Source organism: Sphaerodactylus townsendi, linkage group LG04, assembly GCF_021028975.2.
Source record: "Sphaerodactylus townsendi isolate TG3544 linkage group LG04, MPM_Stown_v2.3, whole genome shotgun sequence".
Taxonomy (NCBI): domain Eukaryota; kingdom Metazoa; phylum Chordata; class Lepidosauria; order Squamata; family Sphaerodactylidae; genus Sphaerodactylus; species Sphaerodactylus townsendi.
Window position 1 is genome coordinate 30,403,177 of NC_059428.1, and position 22,283 is coordinate 30,425,459.

A 22,283-nucleotide genomic window follows, 5' to 3' on the forward strand; every position below is an offset into this window, starting at 1 on the left:
CATTTTGTTTTGTTTCTATACCAAATGATACTAATAGTCTAAAGCAACAGGCAGGGGTCTTTCCAAGTTCCCAAGCAAAGGTCGTTCCCACACTGAGGAATGAAACTGGCATCTACTCTCTGCAAACAGAAGCGTAGCAAGGGGGGAAGATCCCGGTGCACCAGTGCGTCTTCTACCCCCGTCCCGCCCCAGAACGCCCCTGTCCTGCCCCAGAATGCCCCCACCATGCCCCTGGAATGACCTCACCACACCCCCACAGGGGCAAGTGCCCCGTGTGTCGCATGCCCCCCCCACCCCTGTCCCCTTGGAGCTACGCCTCTGTCTGCAAAGCATATGATCCACTGTTGAGCAATGGCAACTGCTTTATCCTGCAGCTTAGAAACCAGGTTTCCATTCACAGGTGACTAAAAAGTACATCAAGGAGTGGCTGCAAATGAAAAGCTTTCTTTCTTACCACTGAACATGGAGGAATTTATTTCATTATTGTACTCAAACCCCGCTCTCTTACAACCGAGGCTGCACCAGCAGCCAAAAGTACCATAATATATTGCATTAAGTACCCTCCTACTGAGCAAATCTCCACTGCGATCTAAAGTTTTAGAAGGTTTGCAGTGGTACAGTTAATGGGGGCGCAAAGGCAGCAATCACTCCCCTTAAGCATATTTTTGAAATGTGGCACCTTTTAAACAATTTTTTAACTCTTGACGCTTTAGAGACACTGTAGCATCCCTCCTGTCGCTAAGTGGAGAGCACCGGGCCCTTAGCAATGCCTTCCCTGCTGTCTGTCAAAAGACTATGCCATGGTCATGGCGCACCAGGCCGCATTGTTCACCACCTCTGCTTCTGCATCAACTTCTGGACTCCTTAATTCCTTTTCATCTGAGCCCTCCAATATCACAGCACATGCTCACAATCTCACCTGGCCAAGTTCCTCATTAAGATTTGAAGTTCTGGCCATTGCAGGTGTGTCTGTTTCATTGTAATACATGTCTATGTCCTGAAGGAAGAGAGAAAGCAAGCAGAAGACATGGAGTTTAACCTTCATTTGAAATCTATGGCAGTCTTGATAGTGAATGCTGATCCAGCCTGCCCCAATTATTTCAAAGAATTGCTGCTAGAGAGCAAAGGCAGAACAAGACCCATTTTGCTGATAGTTGAGCCAGTCATATGGACAGATCTCACCTTTTGTGGTGCAAACTGTGGCTTAAATAGTTAGTAATATGTCATGTGTGATCCCAAACCCATCACCATGAACACGGGGTGACAGATACACCATGCACAATATCAGAGAAATCATGCTTTACCAGGTTCCATGTAATGCCAGTGGTCATGAGGGCACCCTCCTGATACCACCCATGTAACTTTGCCCTTTCCAAGTCAAGCTGGCCGATGGCTACTGCTGTCTAGCCTGGGCCAGCTTCTGATGCCTGTACAATATTACACACAGCAGCTCTGAGATTTAGGCTACTCCAGAGCAGTTACTAAGGGAATCAGGACAAAGGAGCATTCTTTATTAATTAGATATAAATATTGTGTATGCATAACAGAGCAAGGACAAATCTAAATCCTGACAATGAAATGGAATTATTTCTTTTATGGGGATTTCACAATAATGCAGAAGTAGTATAAAAAGTCCCCCCTCCCTTTTTTTGTGTCTTGTAGCATCTTACAGACTTTGTTATTATGGTATAAGATTTTGCAGACTCTAGACCACTTCATCAGATGCATGAAGTGTGTCCTCATAGGTAAAAAAAATCTGTAAATACTAGGTCAAAACAAATGAATTTTGAGTCTAGCATGTAAAATCCTTTTCTGTAATGCAGGCAGCGACTCCCAAGTTTAAATACTAAACAGACTCTTTTTTGCACATGAGAAGTTTGCTTGTCAGGAAGAAAACTAGGCTGGAAACTTTATCACGTATCTACTAGCTGTTCACGATGGAAGGCTCAAACATGCAGCTACGCCACTTGTAGCTGGAAATGATACCATCTAATCGTGCCATGTACTATTTTTGTATATTGGAATCAGTTCTGATTAATTTTGGTTTCTCCCTGGAAACAGGAAAGCTGAATTCACTGGGTACATGGAAGAATCTGCCTCAAACCCCTTCTCCACTATAGCTGTGGTTGGCAGCCCAAAGAATAATTCATGTTTGCAGCTGGGCTCCCCCACCCCCCACCCCCGTATAGCATTATTTAATGTCTTTCCCTCCTGTTAAGTTCTTTGTACTCACCCAGTTTATAAAAAGAGCCTGAGTAAACTTCACTACTTCCAAAGTCACCAGCAGACTGATGGGAATGAGATTATTATACAAGATGATGAAAGTGAGCAGATTATATCCAAAGTTGATTGACAGTGCTTCTGTGGGCCAATGAGGACAACAGAGAGTCACACGCTTGGACATTCTTAACCAGAAGTTATTTAGACTTCAAACAGAGGAACATGCAAATGAGCATCAGATTCCACCATATATGCATGACATACCATTGTAAAAAGAAAGCAGCTATCCCCATGTGAGCCCCCTGGTGAGTTGGAGGCTCAAGGAATCCTTAGTTAGAACTGCAGGATTTGAAGAGAAAACAGCTTCTTCCTCTGCACTGAAGCAATTACCCATTGCTCAGTCAGCAAGACAGAAGTTCTCACATGGTGGGGTTACCCACAGGCATGGCAAAGTTTGAAGCCATGTGGTCTCAAGGGAAGGCATGGAGCCTGGCCGGAAAGGGCAGATGATTCTGAATGGAGTGTCTCTTGGAAAACTCTCCCTCCCAAGGATAAATATGGCTTGAATATCCTATTTCAGAGGGGCTCAATCCCCCGCCTTTTTAACAATATGTTTTTGAATCAGGAAAGATCCACATAAATGTCTAGAAACCCACAGGCATTACTTGGGGATACAGATGTGTTGAATTAGCTGGTATTTATACTGTGTGAAAATCAGGATGGAAACACTTTAAAGTCATACTAGTTGTGGAGCACAGAAGCTCTAAACATTTGATCTACAGACAACAGTGTGTGGTAGAGAAATCATTGTTCTTATTGGTTGTTGTGGGTTTTCCGGGCTGTGTGGCCGTGGTCTGGTAGATCTTGTTCCTAACGTTTACGCCTGAATCTGTGGCTGGCATCTTCAGAGGTGTATCACAGAGAGAAGTGTGTTACACACTGTGAAACACCTCTGAAGATGCCAGCCACAGACGCAGGCAAAACGTTAGGAACAAGATCTACCAGACCACGGCCGCACAGCCTGGAAAACCCACAACAACCAGTTGAATCCGGCCATGAAAGCCTTCAACAATACACTGTTCTTATTGTATACATAAGTCTCTTCTGCCCTGCTGCTATCTCTGGTCAAAAAAGTTTTGCATATTTTTTAATTGTTGAAAAACCCCAAAAACTTTTTTAAAAATTACAGACAACACTGGTATAAGTACACTGTCTGGATGGCAATGTCTCTCTCATAGCATCTTCAACACTCTGTAAAGAAACTATAGATATACCAGTCCCCAGAGCTGCCACAACATATGGATTGTGTTACACTGAAACAGTGACGTAGTACCCATGGGATGGGGGGGGGCACACAACACCCAAGGTGCAGCAGTGGAGGAGGCGCTGCCAGGCCGTCGTGGGGGCATGGTGGGGGAGTATAATTTTCAGTGATTACTCAGGGAGCTTCAGCAAAATGGGGCAAAAGTATTTGCCCGTTCAGGAATGCCCTCCCCCCCGCCCTCTCTCGTTTGGCTTTGTGATACCATGATTTATCTAAAAATGGTTTACGGTTTAAAGACATTACTTCATACTGCCTCTATAATTCCTGACTGGATGGGATCACCTCAAGAAGACGCCCCTCTTTTGAAAAAAAAAACTGATGCAAAATTGGCAGCAGCAAATAGGAAACAAACATCACATGAAGAAGGTTGAACAAGAAAAGTTATGTAACATTTTGCTCCTGAAACAAGCCCTCCTTCATAGAATCATGGAATGGGAAGAGATCAGAAGGGCAACCAAGTCCAACCCCCTGCCATGCAGCAATACTCAATCAAAGCACTCCTGACAGATGGCCATCTAGCCTTTGTTTAAAAACCTTCAAAAAAAGGTGACTCCACCACACTCCAAGATAGTGTATTCCACTGTTAAATAGCCCTTACCACGAGGAAGTTCTTCCTAATGTTTAGGTGAAATCTCTTTTCCTGTACATTGAACCCTTTGTCCTAGTCTTTGGAGCAGCAGAAAACAAGCTTGCTCCATCTTCAGCATGACATTTCAAATATTTAAACATGGCTATCATGTCACCCCTTAACCTTCTCTTCTCTAGACTAAACATACCCAGCTCCCTAAGCCACACCTCATAGGGCATGGAATCTATAGGTGGCATTTGAGGTTCTTATCCTGACTTCTTTTCCGAATTCAAATTTAGCCCAGTCTCACTCATTTTGACCATTTGCTGTAACATAATGCCTCTCCCTCATCCTTTGCCACATCATGACAAAATTGGAAACAGAGAAGCCCATCACATCAAAGCTGAAAGACGCTCAACTAAAATTAGGCACTTGCCCTGAATGTCACATTTTCTAACTGTAAGGACAGATTTTTGAATATCAAAGATCAATAGTGGTTTGAAGTTACCCGCTTCATAGCCTGAATATAGTAAATTATAGGCACAACTTGACATGAGAGTTCTGGAAGAGGCAAAATGAGATGAAGAAAAGGGGCCAGGAGCCTGATGTAAACATCTTTGATAGCTTGCCATTTGAGTCCAGGTGTTTCCCAAAGGGTCCAGTGTACTGACTTCGCTAAAGAGAATTCATGAATGTAAGCACCTCTAGACTGACAGAAATCCAGTTTCCACCAGTTGCAGGGTGATTTTTTTTTGGGGGGGGGGGGGCGGACGACAGCAAAGGTCAAAGATGAGCTTGTGAGTTCTGTGAACCAGACTTAATATGTTAACATCGTTACCTCAGATTCTGAGCAAATGAACTTCTGTCTACTGCCTAGCATTTATGTCACACTTAATTTGCAACACAATGTTGCACGTTGTGTTCAAACTGGCAACAGCTACATAAAATATCCAGGTAATCCTTGATGACTGCCAAGACAAGAAAATGGTCCAGGCTTTCCCCTTTACTTCTGATTTTTTTTCCCTTTTGGAAGTCTTATCTCCAATATCAGAGGTGGCTTGGGAGGAATGAATGGCATCTGGAGGCAAACTGTCTAGCACAGAAAGGCTTCAACACCTTCTTCCCTCTCATTCTTTCCTGCAAATGCCACCCACAAATTAGAAATACAAGGCAAACACTGGGTTGGGAAACCTGTGTGCTGTAACATACAGTTTCATCCAGTTCCACCCACATTTTAAAAGTTTTGAACACTTTAGCTCACCTTATTACAGGTCCCAAGGCCTGTAGTAACACCCTCCAGCAATATTAAATCCACAAAAATGATAAACACAATGATAACTAAAATCAACTGAAAACTAAATCAAAAAACTGAATGCTATTGATAACAACAGCATTGATTGCATCTTAAGCACATGTGTCATTAAATCCTTTTACTTCAATACAGAGTCAAAATAGCAACAACAAAAACCCCAAACAGTAAAGCCACAGCAAACAATCTCAACTATGATATTTATAAGCTGAAACTAATAAAGATGGCTGACACACAGCTCTGTAAATCAAATAATACAAGGGGGGAGTTGAAAACCCACATTTTCTCCATGAAACACCATAACCACAAATCAGATTTTCCCAGATGTAGTACAGAAGCCTGAGTCTTAACAAAAAGTCAGAAGTCAACAACACACTGTTCAACAACAAGCCCTCAAACAGAATAATGAAAAGCAAATAAAACAGTTTTAAACTGCCCCTGACTACTAGAGTGGGCAGAAAGTGACTCAGGAGTGGTCAGTTACTCTGCAAGCAATTAAAAGTAGTTCTCCATTTGGGGGGTGCATTTCACAAATTATTCTTCAAATGGGACAAAGGAGTCTTTCAGATAACCTGGTCACAAACTGTTCAAAACAAAAGTGGTTTCTTTTCGTTCTCATGGTGGCCCCTTCATCGATGTATATATGTACATCAGTACTATAAGTGCTGCCAAGTCACACCTGACTTATGGCGATCCCAGTTTTAAAGCAAGTGAGAAGTGGTGGCAGTTTGCCATTGCCTTCCTCTACACAGTTTTATTTGCCGGTCTCCCATTCAAGCACTGACCCCACTTAGATTTCAAGATCAGATGAAACCAGACTATAGCACTCTTCCTTCCCTCCCCCCTCACCACAACCTCTCTCAACATTTCTCCCCATTCCATTTTTAGTAAATATGCCATCCAACTTTTTTTTTAGTTTGTTCTTATGTTAATTCTGGCATAACTATTTTTAAGAGAAATCAAAATTAGCAACAAGGCACCATTAGACCAAAACAAGCGTCCTGTCCAGAAGCTATAACTGAAGCCCGTTCAAGATGGGATGTTTCTAGCACTCTACACGTCTTTTAGGAGAGATGCTGCCCACCAAAGAGATTAGAGCTTTGTCAATTGGCCTACACAAGTGGCAAATTTATCTGAATCAACAGCAAAGAGCTCACAACGGCCCTAGCTATCAGTCGGACATTCATCACACTGTTTCTGAGACATTCATCTGTTGTTTGAATGTCTGCCTCACTTGATAGCATCCAGAAAGCATTTCAGGAAGCTGCCACCTATGTTTACACTTGCCACACAATATAATCAGCAAGCTCCACAAAGCACTGTTGCCGGAATATCGCCACTGCAGATCAGGAACAGTGCTGGCCAGGTTTCTGTCAAGCAGCCCACGGGCACTATTTTGTAAAAGCAGCTAAAGCTTTTCTGCACTGCTGTGTTTCAGTCAACTTGTAATTATGGCTCATGAGCAACTATACCAGCGGTTCTCAACCTGTGGGTCGTGACCCCTTTGGGGTCAAACGACCCTTTCACAGGGGTTGCCTTAGACCATCGGGAAACACATATTTCCGACGGTCTTAGGAACCGAGACACAAATAATTTTATGGTTGGGGGGTCACCACAACATGAGGAACTGAATTAAAGGTTTGTGGCATTAGGAAGGTTGAGAACCACTGAACTATACCAATGGCAGTGGCCCCTCAACACATCATGGCAAAAAGAAGCCAATGGAAACCCCTGAGCAGCAACTAAGAGGAAGGTGAGCCCTTTTCCCTTCCTGGCAAATGAAGCAGAGGCTTCAAAGGCACCTGATGATTAGCCCCTGTAACTGTATGATCTCTGAACACCATAACACTTAAAAACGATGAATACAGCACCCCAGGTTTGGGTTTATTTCACTGCAGAAATATTTCACTTAGTTGGAGGAAGGAGATCCTTAGCGTGACAGTTTTTAAACTTCCTACCCTCAAGATCACTCTTCAGCATTGCCGTGTCCTCCAAAGAAATTCTAATTGCCTGCAATATTGCAGAGGGATTTGAGGGATTGGAACACCTTCCTTATGAGGAGAGGCTGCAGTGTTTGGGACTCTTTAGTTTGGAGAGGAGGCGTCTGAGGGGGGATATGATTGAAGTCTATAAAATTATGCATGGGGTAGAAAATGTCGACAGAGAGAAATTTTTCTCTCTCACAATACTAGAACCAGGGGGCATACATTGAAAATGCTGGGGGGAAGAATTAGGACTAATAAAAGGAAATATTTCTTCACGCAATGTGTGATTGGTGTTTGGAATATGCTGCCACAGGAGGCGGTGATGGCCACTAACCTGGATACCTTTAAAAGGGGCTTGGACAGATTTATGGAGGAGAAGTCGATGTACGGCTACCAAACTTGATCCTCCTTGATCTGAGATTGCAAATGCCTTAGCAGACCAGGTGCTCAGGAGCAGCAGTGAGCAACGGTAGGAAAGCGCTGGCATTGCTTTTCTACATCCTGCACCGCGTCAGCTTCCAAAAGGCACCTGAGAAAATAGGGGCCACTGTGAGTAGCAGAGTGCTGGACTAGATGGACTCTGGTCTGATCCAGCAGGCTAGTTCTTATGTTCTTATCTTTCACTCTCAGGCTACACTGACAGAACATAAATCCTGCTATCCTTTCCATGAGTGAGCATTGCAGGATCAGATTGACAGTAGCAGGCATAGCTGTCTCCTTTCACGGATCATCCCCAAGAAGCTCAAGAATGATCAGACAAGTTGTGTGTTTGGACATCAATTTCTGTTTGTAAGCTCACTGCCTTTCCTTACTCTCTTCCCTGCTTGGGGCACTGCACCTCCGATACCAGCACCATACATCACAGTCCTGCTTACCATTTGAGCCAAGATACCAGATGACTTTGCCATGGGTTCTGTTCCACAATAAGGCACCCACAGAACTCACGAGAGCCATGACGACGAGGATGCAAAACAAAATAAGAATCTGCATATTGGTCACTTTTTCGACATTTGATCTCTTCAAGGGAGCTTTGGTTGAATTCTGCAAAGGAGCACAAATGTAAGCCCAATTTAGGGGAGAAACACAGGTGCTGAAATCTTTTAAATAAATAAACAACAGCTAGTCAGAAGACTCGTCATAAAAGTCAGAGGCAGCTGCTTTGCATGGAAATTCTCAGGTTGCGCCCAGACATTATAGCAAACTCATGCCTGCAAACCAAATCTCTTCCCTTCCATGTAATCTCTAGCCAGTTATCCATCCCCAGTTATCCTTGGGCATTACCAGTAATGAGAGAGGAAGCAAGATGCAATCCTACGGAGAATTAGCATAGCCTAAGCTCGACTGAATTAATAGGCTTTGACTAGAGTAACTCTGCATGGAAACGGACTGGCACAGCCTATTCAGCATCACGGTTCTGGCGCACTGTCGCTGTGCCACATTCTACGCCCAGTGCTAATTTAATTGCACTGGATCATGCTGTTGCATCAACAGGATGTTTGTCTCGGCTTTCAAAATAAGTGCATGAGTGCTATAAATTGTGATATCACTGAGACCAATTTTAAATAATGATTGGTCTAGTATTTCACAGACCCAGGTATAAATACAAAGGAAATTAAGATAAAGTGCCTTTTTAAAATAGCTGCCAAGGGTGGCAGCAAGGATGGAAATAACCCTGGTGGACTTTTTTTTAAAAAAATATCAGGTGCTTGCAGAGCATTTCATCATACAAATGGCTGCAGTGAAAACAAATAAATGCGGTGCCTATTTTTTTTTTTCCTGGCAGTGCTCCTAGGTTTTTAATTATGCTGTATTCCTGGAAATTCAGCAGGTGCAATTTCCCCCCATCCCATCATCTGAAACGGCTTCACAGCCTGAAGTTTTACGTGTCTTTTTTTCTAAAAGGCTCCGGAGCCCTGCCAGGAAAAAATATGGCAACCTTACTTATGAACACAAGGAATCCATCCTGTTTTGAGCTGGCATTTTGCTCAAGATTGCATGGTCTGCTTCAGGGGCAGAAATGTAAAGCTAGCATGCCTGATTCTCTTTCATAACTCCCAGCAGCCTTTAAGATAGGTGCTACTCTGGTCACCAAGGACTGAGGTCAATAGAAAAAGTACAGGCTTGTCTTTTAATCTGCGGTCTTCAGCAGGATTGCAGACTGTGCTACTGAACTCTGAAACCGCACCTTCAGCAGAACACTGATCTGTAGCAATTAGGAGACTGTGTCATGAAATGTTTTGGTTGCTAATTTGTGCATATTGAGCCTAAATTAAAGGTATAGCAGGAAAGGTCAGTTAAAAAGCCAGCAACCAAACACTGCGCTGGAATGAAAACAATTGTCAACAAATGCTGAATGCTGTTTTCCAGTTTTGCATTCCATCCCCACGGCATCATTTCTCCGTAGTATGCTGTTACACTCTATGCATTTCACTGTTTTGTGCATTGTTCCCTAATTTTGTAATCCAGATTTCTTCACTGTCGGCCATATGTTTTCTATTGTTCTTAACTGTGTAATCTGGCTTAGGTCTCAGCAAGGAAGGGAGATTAAGAATGGGAAAATGTAAACAAATAAATATTGTTGACAAAAAACTCTACTTTACCTGCATAAGTTTCGTATCGTGCCCTGTATAGACGACTATTCCTAAAATCCACTGTGTGTTTCTTATCTGTGCACCTCTTAGTAAGATCTGATCAGGTCCAATTGGAACTGGACTGCAAAGGGGGGGAAAGCCATAATGTTAAAAATGTTGTCTTATAAAAAGATGTCCTAAAAATTTAAATTAAACAGGCATTATCCAACCAATAAAACAACTGATTCAGTAGATTTGAGTTAAGTAGCTTCTCAGAGACAAACAAGATTTTTGGGATATGAAGTCTCCCTTTATCAGATACTACCTTTGATATTTAAAAGTTTGTACATGAAAAAATCTTGTTGGCCTTGAAGGTGCTACAGGACTAGAATCTAGCTGTTCAACCACAGATTAACACAGCTATCCTCTGAAACAAATTCAGTGGAGAAACTAATGAATGAATTAATGGAAAAATCTGTCCTATCACTGTAAACATACATGGTGCTTTGCAAAAGCGATGCTCAGTCTGGAGCTGATGAAGTGTACTGGCTTAGAAAATGACTTCCACTGTAAGTTGCCCTACTTCAAAAACCACCACTGTCCCAAACCTGCTAGTTAGCTTTACACAAGCCACTCTCCCTCAGTTGCCATCTGCATCTGAAACAACTTGCAAGCTGGCTCTCCTGTGTTAATATATTGCTCTTATATTCTGGAACGCAATTCAAGCACGCCAGCTGAGTGACCTTGGGCAAGTCACAGCTCTTCGGAGCTCTCTCAGCCCCACCTACCTCACAGGGTGTTTGTGGGGGGGGGGGGGAGATTGTCAGCTCCTTTAAGTCTCCTTACAAGGAGAGAAAGGGAGGATATAAATCCAACTCTTCTTCTTCCTTCTTCTTCTTCTTGAAGATGAGAGTTCCAATCAAGAGTGGACACCTCATCCATCCCAGGGAAAAGGGAACCACATGGAGGGAATTACCCCCCAACCCCAGGTTTGCTGATGGTGCCAACTGTCCAAGTGTCACAGGCAAGTGCCCTACCTGCGCCCAACCTCATACACAGTTTTTCAAAAGAGGCAACAGCATTTTTTATATCAAAGAAATACCTTTGGCCATCTAAACGCAGGTTTCCAGTGAAGTCATACAAATGGCGGTTGGGCCCTTCACACTCTATCCGCCCAGAGACTTTAATCAACTCTTCCCTTGATTGGAGACTAGCAGTCTGTGTCAAGCCCTGCAAGAGACCATGGCCATCAAATCATTATTTGTTTACCTTAACATGCCTTACGGAAGAACATATTGGGATGCAACGGGATGTTATACTGAATCAGAATACTGGTAGATCCCCACTGATCTGTCCTAACTAGCAGCAGCTATCCAAGAATTCAGGTTCTCAAACTATTTGAGATTAAAAATCTAGAGATGCGGGGGGGCGGGGGGAACGGGACGGATATAGAACCTTTCATATGCAAAGGATCTGTCCTCCTACTTGAGTTGTGGGATTTTCTTTTCCAGGACTCTTATGAGCCAAGTAAATCAGCACACATGCACTCTCCATTCGTCCCTATGGCACATCATGGAATCCTTTGTGTATCTAGGCTGGCACAGTCCATTATAGATGAAGGATAGACAACAAACCCACTGGACCAGCCCATGCCCATTGGGACCTCATCTATTTCCAGTCTAGACTGATCAGCATATATCTGCCTAATAGAATCAGAACACAACAGACCCTTCTTCACTTTGGGCTGTTTCGAAACGTATGTATGTATGTCCTTCTTAGATGGCAAATAAACACAAGACTTCAGACCACAAATAATTACTTCCCTAATTCAAAAATCAACCCCTAATACTGAAATCAAATACAGTCTCTAGTTTTCATGCACTCTTTCAATCACTCCTTGATGCTGTGCTTTGGCTCATTCAATGGATCTCTCAATACAAGTCATGCTTGACTTGCTGTGGATTCAGCACACAGAAAATTAGCAGCTAGTAACTTGAAACCCTCCAGTCAGATGGAATTCTCAAGCCTTATGAATAGCTACTTAAAAGCCAGTCCTATAGGAACTTTCTCAGTCCCACCTGCCTCACGAGGTGTCTGTTGCGGGGAGAGGAACGGAAAGGAGCTTGTAAGCCACCTTGAGTCTCCATACAGGAGAGAAAGGTGGATATAAATCCAATCTCCTCCTCCTCCTCTTCTTAGTATAGCATCAAAAATGTTGCAAACAGTAGGACTAAATAAACAAATCAATGACAGTAGAATCAGGATTGAGGAGGAAGTAAAATCAAGCTGTTCCTGGAAACCTGAAGAATGGACCATGCGAGATTCCAGTGTTCACTCTCCCACCAAATAATTTGAAAAAAAAAGTTTGTGGTAAAAAACCTTGAGGTTTTGCATGATATGCAGGAAGACAAAATGCTTATCACAGAGCCCAATCTCCACTCATTCCTGCTTAAAACCACTACCAAAGAGCTCTTTCAGGTCAGATGAGGTCAGCAGTAGTTGCCCAATCGCAGCCCAGGTCTGGAGACCCAAACCCTGCCATATTCTGTTTTCTCAGGTGCCAAAGAAGTACGTAAAAATCAAAAACAATCAATCCAATGAAAACATATTCAGGTGTCTCTCTCCATACCCTCCCCTTTTCTCACAGGCTTTTCTGTGGGGCCAAGAAAGGCAACTGGTACAATTTTATGGCGCTACATGACCAGAAAAACCAACATTCAAACATTTAGCTGTGGGTCTCTTCTTGACACCCAGCACAAGACCCTAGCTGTCATCTCACAGTAGGGTTGCCAGTTTCCAGGTGATGGTTGGAGATCTCCAGGGATTACAACTGATCTCCAGGTGACAGAGAACGGTTCACTGGGAGAAAATGGCAGCTTTGGAAGGTGGGCTTTATGGGGTTACATCCCATTGAAGTCCTTCCCCTCCCCAAACCCTGCTGTCCTCAGGCTCCGCCCCCTCAAATATCCAGGTATTTCCCAACCTGGAGCTGGCCACCCGGTCTCAAAAGGTTTCAAAAATGTAAATTTGTAAAAATGTAAATTTCAAAAATGTAAAAAATGTAAACGCCACGCGTTTGGCAAGCCGGGATGATGTCAACTCCGCCATAAGAACATCTGGCCTCCCGTGGGTACATAAAGAGGAGAGGGAGGGGTTGAAGCCATCTGTAGTCTTGGTATTTTATGTATTCTTTTATGTAAATTTATATATTATGATGATGTTTTAGACTGTTTTATTGTTGATGGACACCGCCCTGAGCCTTTGGGGAGGGCGGTATATAAATATAATGGATGTATGGATGGATGGATGTATGGATGGATGGATGGATGGATGGATGGATGGATGGATGGATGGATGGATGGATGGATGGATGGATGGATGGATGGATGGATGGATGGATGGATGGATGGATGGATGGATGGATGGATGGATGGATGGATGGATGGATGATAATAATAATAATAATAATAATAATAATAATAATAATAATAATAATAATAATAATAATAATAATAATAATAATAATAATAATAATAATAATAATAATACAATACTTACCTGCCGAATTTTAAGATTAGTCTCACCATCCAGATTGGATGTTTCAATGTAGCACATTGCCTGAGGTTCACTGTAAAAGTACAATAACATGTCATTTATCTACCAACTGCATAATTACTTAGCTCCACACTTTCACAACAGCCTAATGCAAAAGAGAAGCCTGCCAAACGAAAGAATTAACAGTAAATGCGCCCCCGAATTCTGGAACAAAAAGACAATTGATTTTCCATCCACAAACTATTAATTCAATTTGATATTTATTTTTGTACCACAAAGCATTTGCTGCCCAAAGATGTTTTTTTTAAAAAAACAAATGCTCACAGACAAAAACAAATTAAGACAACAAACACTTTATCCCAAAAAAAATCAAGAAACACACCACACGGAGAGCATGCAGACTCTGATGAACTGAGGCTTTTGTGGAAAAAATATAAACAGCTCTACCATGCTTTATGTAAATAACTATGAAATGTTACTAAAAAGCAATCCAAGCCAGCACAAAGAATAAAAAGGGATATTGGGCTCAGTTCACACATGAGTATCACAATAGTGTGGGAAATGAGATAGGGTGAACCCCCTCGGTCTCAATTTTGGAAAAATGTTTTCATGTTTAAAATGCTTTAATGTTCAAACGTTTAAGCAGCCCTGCCGAGCACTTTAAAAAACCCACACATTAATAACCGACTGTGTGCCTCCTTGCTTTTCATTCCCTTTGCATCCCAATTTGGCATAGAGGAATACAGAGTTATTTGGGGGGAAAGCTCAGAACACTCCATTAAAAGCAAAATGAGCCCCATATTCCCAGTTATCACATCCTGTTTGGGTAATGAGACTTCCTCCCAAGTCTATTTAGAGAACAAAGAACACAACAGATCTCATTACCCCTGGGAAGAAGTGATACTCAGGATTGTGAGATTTGGATTGCCAGATAGAGGCCATAATCACCTCCTCCATGTCTAACTAGTTCTCTCTATTGGTGTTCATCCCTGCACGTTTTAACAATTTAACACTGTGGTTGTGTGGGTGGCTGCTTTCAATCAAATCCAAATGGATGAACCAAATCTGTAAGATAATTCATGTAGCCCTTTCTTTTATGTGAAAGTCATCCATTCTGAAAACTGACACTAGTCAGAAAAAATTGGGCACTTCACCTGGCTCCCATGAATTGGCTGGCTCTCACAGAATATACTTTAGTAAATTATATATTTCACCAACTGAGGGTAACCCAAGAGATTTTAGAGCAACGATTGCCAACCTTTTGGTTGTGCGCCTGACGTCAAGGCCAAAGTACGACAGGGCCCACTACACGCAAATGCAGCAAAAATGCATCTTCCATTTCAGAAGTGGTTTTGCTTTTACTCTATTAAACAGCATTGCAGCAAACACTGTCTGTCTGTCTGTCTGTCTGTCTGTCTGTCTGTCTGTCTGTCTGTCTGTCTGTCTGTCTGTCTGTCTGTCTGTCTGTCTGTCTGTCTGTCTGTCTGTCTGTCTGTCTGAGGGTCATCCTTTCCCTTATGGGCTCAGGGTGGATTCCAACATATAACAAAATACAATAAAATGATGCACAGCATCCAAATGTATACTCAGATGGCAATAAAATTTCTTAATTAAACATAATAAAATCCCTAAGCAGAAAAATAATGAAAGGAGGGGATGAGGGAGAGGGAAGCCCCCAGAGGGTAAACAGGTGCTGCCTCTACCATGAGCCTGGGGAAACAGCTGTTTTACAGGCACTGACAAAGCAGAGTCAGAGATGCCTGGGTGTGACCTCATTGTGCTAGTAAGAAGGAAAAGGAATAACATGTACCACCAACCATCTATCATCAATCAACTGTCTACAATGACAAATATTAAATTCTCCCTCTCTTTTCTCTTTCACTCATTCTTGGACACTGTAGGAAACTTGCCAAGCTGAGGCTATATACTATGGGTCGTATAAGATTATATTGTTTTAATCGCCATCAATTAGATTTAATGTAAGGTTTCAGATGTGTTATATTTATATGCTTTCATTGTATTATCAATGTTTTAAACCATTGTAAGCTCCCCTGAGCCCAACCTGGATTGGGAAGACGGCGGGATATAAATTTAATAAAATACATAAAATCTAGCAAAATTAAAACTGCTTAATTCTAAGAGCTATTTCTTTGCAATTTGTATTTTATTGTTTGCGAGACAGTTGGTGTGTTTTCAACGACAACAAGAAGTAGGGTAGAAATTTCCCTAAAGCAACAGCAGTCGTCATTCTCCAGAGCCTCAGTTCAGCAGAACCATCACTGCACACCGACTCAGAATATCTGACCTGGTCGATAAAATGATCATGTCTGCTGGGAGGTGCTGCCCATTGGTGACCTTGACAATATCTCCTACTGCCACCTAGTGATTCAGGGGCAGGAGTGCAGCAGCGTGAAAAGAGAAAATTAGTACAGAGAGAGAGAGAGAGAGAGAGAGAGAGAGAGAGAGAGAGAATCCACCCACACGGTTAATTAGTCAGTCTACCAGACCCAGAGAGGAAAAACAATGCTGTGCTCTAATGGATAGTCACAGTTCTGGTAATCCTTCACTGCAAAGTTATGGCATTGGATTCCACACTCCAAACCAACTGGCCAAGCTGGATGACAGCAAGGAGTGGAGCGGACACTGATGCAATTACATCAGAACAAGCATCAAGGGGAAAGATGGAGAGAGAAGGGGGAGAAGGAGAGTCAATTGTACTATATAGGAACAGTCGGAACACAGAACTGTTGGACCAACTCTGCTCTTTCCTTTTCTTTGTCCTCAGGGACAAACCTTCTGATGATGGTGCTACTCTAGAGCCACCAATGATTCATATCTGAGTCTGACACAGCAACAGTATACTGGAGTTTCCAGTGATATAAACAAAGGAGAAGTGTATGATTTGGGGAAGATGTTCAGTTACTATGCCTCACATCCTTCCTGCATATTTACAAACACACCATTCCTCTCCACGCTGCTGCAGGATGTCAGACCGCAAATCTAAGCACAGATTATAAAATGTGAACATTTTAATGACTGTATACGTTTTTGTTCTGGTCTTTGACTGTAATAAATAATAATTTTTAAAAAGCACAGATTAATCTGCTGAAACATGACGGATTGTCATGACATTTAAGCAGCCCAAACAAATAAAAGTCCTGTTCTAGTTTTTGATGAGCATTTTTGTAACTTAATTGTCGATTGTCTGGCAGAGTTACTACAGAAGCGCTTTACACTTGCAAATTCAGTTTGCTTTTCAGATTGTGAAGCATATTTTGTTTTCTGAAAGGGAAAACAATTTTCCTCTGGCCAAGACAGTTCAAGTCTTCGTTCTCATCCATTTTTATCAACATGTTCAGTAGCAAAATCTTTTCTTGAGTCTCACAAATTTGCATACTGACACACAGGTAGCCACGTTGCACAGCTCATTACGCCAATTCAAAACGAAATTAAATGCGTCCATTGTGTGCCTTTCTACCAGTCTTCCTTGCAGAATAAAACAAGCTAAAAGGTGAACGGTAGCCGCGGCATCATCTTTTCCTGGCTTGCAGGATTTTTATAACTTCCTTGCCGCTGTGTAAATGTCATTTTATGTAATTATGACATGGTTTAGTGACTCTCTTTTGCAAAAGGTTTAAGGTGATGCATTATTAATTGCTTGTTGGAACAGCTATTACAGATATTCTGGATCTGCTTGAATATCTGCAGGAGACTCATTGTAGATGGCCACAACTCTCTCCACTTCCGTAGCCAAAGATAATATCTCCTGATCCGCACTATAACATCTGCCTGAAGCGCAATCAAGCGTTTTCAGCAGTTGCCACCTTTCCTTTAGAACAGCCCTCCAAAGAAGACAAGATTGAGGAAGTTTTGTGAATTTAGGAAATTGATCAGTGGTGACCTGTGATTACTTTTGTCAGCTGTTCAGTAACTGTGGGACATGCTATTCTCACTGACATTTTAATGTCTCGTTTTTTAATTGCTGCTATACTGTTTTTGTCAGATACAGATGGTAAGGCACATTGAACTTCTTGGATTAGGGAAAAGCTGGATATAAATATTTTAATAAAATGATTCAATAAATACTACAAAGGAAGTTGTGTATCTGCATTATCAATCAACACTAGTTTGGGAATGAAAAAGGGAAAAATACACTAAGGCAGATTCCGCATGGGCCCAAAACGACTGTGTGAAAACGATGTAAAAGGGTTTAAAACGGTGTAAAAGGGTTTACACTGTTTTCACATCGCTGTTTTTGGCCCGTGCGGAATCCGCCTAAGTCCTGAGATGTACTAGACTGCTATTACAAGATGTGGCAACAGAGAACATTCGGTATCCATTTTGGCACTCTGCCCACAAAAACGATCAATTCATCAGTCACCCCCTCAAAAAGCAATTCCTAGATCATGTTTTTAAAATCGATCTTACCTCTTTCCACATTATGTTTTGCCACATCCCACTTCTTAAAACTGAAAAACGAAAAACACATCTTTTAACTTTTTCAGAGTAGACTGTCAAAAAGTGAACATAACTGATCCACATGACTGGCGGGCAACTGTTTTGCTGAAGGACCAATTTAGGAAAAAAGCAGGGGTGGACAAGCAAACTCTAACCTGCCTCTGCCCACAATGCTTTGCCAGCCAGCCAGCTGCAGCTGACAGCTTCCTTCTTTCCTTAGGTGACTTGATGGGTGGCAGAGCAGACACATCCCCACAACTGCTGTTGATTCCACCTTACGTTATTCTACTAATTTGAAGTAGTGATAATGTGCTCTTATCTAGACATCATACTGATGTCTAGAAAAAAAAGTGGAACTTGAGCTGAATGTTCATTCCAGATGCCCCCACCAGGGAAAAAACCCCTTCTTGCACAACCCAACCAGTAGTGAATTCAAGTGTGTTTAAAAATGGTTGTGTATGAAACATGTATAAAAATGAAAGTTTACAGTAATTGTACAAATCAGTGGTTCTCAACCAATCAGTGGTCCCCAACCCTAACATTTATCCATTTTACAGACAGAGAACACTGATGCAGAGAGGATTAGGCGACCCCTTTGAAAGGGTCATTCAACCCCCAAAGGGGTCGCGACCCACAGGTTGAGAACCACTGTTATAAATCAGTGTAATTATTATCTCACATATTGAACGGCTTTGCTAAAAATCAGTTAAGGCAGCTGATTCAGCTCACTTTCAACATTTGTGTAATGTTAATTATTCTATATAATTAAATATGGTGGGATAATGCAGACAAGCATGGTCACCCCCTCCCCCAAGTTTTGATCCCCCTCCAAATTGCTACTAATGCCAACTGTAGCGGTGTGAATTAGTTGTGCAAAGTTGTATATCTACTGTCAGTAGCAATCATTTCTCATCACACTGATCCAGAACCAAGTCAGCCATCACCCAAGACAGCAAATGAAAAGTAGAAATAAATACAGAGCAAAAGCAAGCGATTACGGTAAGTTTTTAAAAGTTAAAAGAGAATGGCTGTGGTGGCTTTTCCAGGCTGTGTAGCTTTGTCTGGTCATTTTAACGAATGTTTCGCCCATATCTGTGGCTGGCACCTTCAGAGGCACGCCGCGATGATGTGTTACTCTCTGTGCCACATCTTCCCATGACATACCTCCGAAGATGCCAGTCACAGATGAGGGCAAAATGTTAGGAGTTAAAACTGCCATACTATGGCTCCACAGCACGTAAAACCCACAAAAGCCAATTGATTCCAGCCATGAAAGCCTTCAACAATGCATTATAAGAGAATGCATACTCAAGCCATGGATTGTATCCTGCCACTGCACTCAAACGGCAGCATATTTCATTGGCTGGGATTCCATCAGAATTGGAAGTGTTCCATTGGCATAAGAGGCTCTTTGATCTGCAGAATTCTCCTTTTGCCAATGGAACACGTACCCTTAGGTGAGCCAGTAAGATTGAAATCATTTTAATGATACTACGCCAATACTCAGTCCTGATGTGGATGACCCAGGCTAACCCGATCTCAGCAGCTAGGCAGAGTCAGCCCTGGTTAGTTCTTAGATGGGAGATCACCAAGGAATACTAGAGTCACTAGGCAGAAGAAGGTGAAGGCAAACCACTTCTGTTAGTCTCTTGCCTTGGAACCCCTACCGGGTCAACATAACTCCTACCGGGTCAACGTAACTACAGGGTCAACATAACCCCTACTGGGTCAATGTAATTTGACAGCACTTTACACACATGCCAATACTCAAGGGACGGTATCCTACTTTAGGTTGGAAGAACTGCATGCAGCCGAAGGTGCCTTCCTCTATCACCTGCCTCTTCTTTTACAGGAAAAAATTCTTAAATTGGAGGAAAGCTGAGGGAACGCTTCCAATTTTGCAAGGTGAAGTGGCAGGATACAGGGCTTTATGATGATTACACAAAGGATAAAATCGGGCATTTACTGTCAATCCTTGACCTTTACCATTTATAATTAGATTTAAGGAACACATTCTTAGAACTGACTCATATATTCTCAATTCCTAATATCCAAACTAAGAATGAATGAGGAGATCTTTTCCTTCCGATTACATAGATTTTTTAAAAAAGAGAATTTGAAATATGACCTTACCAATAGTTTTCTTTTTGTTCACTGTGCTGTCAGCCTTGTGTCTTTTCTACAAGGAAATGAAAGAACGTTTAGTTAGGTTCAGAATAAGTGGCTGCTTTGTCAAAAGGTGAGAGGAAAGCAGGAAGACTTAAAGACAAGACAGATATGACTGTGCTTCAAGGAACCGGCATTTTCTTTTGTACGCAATAGGCAGAAGTTTGGCATTTGCAACCTGGCTAATTAAAGCAACCAAGCCTAGCCCAAGGGATCCATCATTCCTTGCCTTGTGAGGTGCAAGATGCCAAGAAAGTGGCAATCAGAGGTTTAACCTCCTTCCTCTCCCCCTTCTCAAAGAGTATAAGAACATAAGAACATAAGAACAAGCCAGCTGGATCAGACCAAAGTCCATCTAGTCCAGCTCTCTGCTACTCGCAGTGGCCCACCAGGTGTGTTTGGGAGCTCACATGTAGGATGTGAACGCAATGGCCTTCTGCGGCTGTTGCTCCCGATCACCTGGTCTGCTAAGGCATTTGCAATCTGAGATCAAGGAGGATCAAGATTGGTAGCCATAAATCGACTTCTCCTCCATAAATCTGTCCAAGCCCCTTTTAAAGCTATCCAGGTTAGTGGCCATCACCACCTCCTGTGGCAGCATATTCCAAACACCAATCACACGTTGCGTGAAGAAGTGTTTCCTTTTATTAGTCCTAATTCTTCCCCCCAGCATTTTCAATGGATGCCCCCTGGTTCTAGTATTGTGAGAAAGAGAGAAAAATTTCTCTCTGTCAACATTTTCTACCCCATGCATAATTTTGTAGACTTCAATCATATCCCCCCTCAGCCGCCTCCTCTCCAAACTAAAGAGTCCCAAACGCTGCAGCCTCTCCTCATAGGGAAGGTGCTCCAGTCCCTCAATCATCCTTGTTGCCCTTCTCTGCACTTTTTCTATCTCCTCAATATCCTTTTTGAGATGCGGCGACCAGAACTGGACACAGTACTCCACAGTATCTCCCCGTCCAGTCACAGAAAGAACCTAAAGAGGTAGGGGTTAAATACAATAGGAATCTGAAACGCTAGGGGTTAACTGCCTCTATGAAAATGGCACAGGGAGGAAAGGTTAATCCTATCGTGATCTGACACCACCACAGTGATCCAGCCATCCTCCCCCTGTTAATACAAAATAAAGCACTGGGAAATCTGACCACTGATGTCCCTTGCAATGTCTAGTTTCCCATCTGAAATATTATCTCCCAGATCCAAAGTCCAATAATTAACCTACGGGAGCACTGCAGATTTCGGGCTCTCTGCTTAGCAGGCAAAACATTTCCCAATTTAGCTCTTCGAACCACAAAATTGAGGGAGGAGCTGTGAGTTGCATTTAATGTACTCTGTATTGCTTTCCCAATGCATTTCAGAGACCAAAAACACACACACCAACAAGACTGTGCTGGTAACTCCAGTGCCGTGCAGACACAGTGGAGCCCTTAGTAGAAATATCCCAGAGGACAGATTCTTTTAATGATGTCACTTCACTAATGTTCAATAAAGAGCAGACTTTAAAGGACAAGACGAGAGGTTGGGTTCGCAAACAGATGAATTAGGCCAGGATCCAAAGGGGCCCATGGAGAGTTTCGCCCTCAAAGCAGGTTCTTCCAGACTTCCCTTTGCCAAGAAGCCCCACACGCCCTTCCCAAAACTCAGAGGGTCTGACTGGAGTGGTTTCTAATACAATCCAAAGAATCATAGCTGGAAGGGGGGGAAATGGGAAGCCCCAATGGATGTGTACAGTGAGCGAAGAAGGAAACGCTGGAGCCTGGATCAGAGCATTTGTATTTCCACTCTAAGGATGCAGCTCTTAAGGAAGGCCGCTTTCTTGCCAAGAGATGCAAACCTCACAGCACTGTGACAGGCTCTGCCTGAATTCTGTGGGCTCCTCTGTTTACACCAGTGCAGACACATTTATTGTTTGTTGTACTTTTGCCCTTCTCTTCCCGCAACGAGCTGTTTAACTGTGATTCATCGGTTCCCACCTTTCTGGACAGCTTATAGTACCAGCTGCTCAGGTTGCTTAGCTTCAGCAATCGTGTTCCAGAATGTGCCCTCAAGCCTCTGCCTAGGCCTCCCACTACAGCAAATAAAGCAGCGCCTTCAGAACAAATTAATTTTGCTTTCCTGCTCATTT

General features: G+C 42.5%; 1 protein-coding gene across 5 annotated transcripts in view; it reads right to left on the reverse strand.

Moving 5' to 3' along the window:
• Positions 1 to 22,283, reverse strand: part of ATP8A2 (ATPase phospholipid transporting 8A2) — a 432,694-nt gene that overhangs the window by 328,082 nt on the left and 82,329 nt on the right. For 4 of the 5 annotated variants that reach the window (XM_048492830.1, XM_048492831.1, XM_048492829.1 and 1 more), the window contains exons 5-13: positions 20,123 to 20,168; positions 17,960 to 18,000; positions 15,837 to 15,910; positions 13,535 to 13,604; positions 11,079 to 11,206; positions 10,007 to 10,118; positions 8,282 to 8,447; positions 2,234 to 2,361; positions 920 to 997 (exon numbers count right to left, since the gene is read on the reverse strand). In XM_048492830.1, the coding sequence (XP_048348787.1) occupies positions 920 to 997; positions 2,234 to 2,361; positions 8,282 to 8,447; positions 10,007 to 10,118; positions 11,079 to 11,206; positions 13,535 to 13,604; positions 15,837 to 15,910; positions 17,960 to 18,000; positions 20,123 to 20,168 (843 nt within the window). The remainder of the gene's footprint in view (positions 1 to 919; positions 998 to 2,233; positions 2,362 to 8,281; positions 8,448 to 10,006; positions 10,119 to 11,078; positions 11,207 to 13,534; positions 13,605 to 15,836; positions 15,911 to 17,959; positions 18,001 to 20,122; positions 20,169 to 22,283) is intronic. The other variant, XM_048492833.1, reaches the window with a different exon arrangement.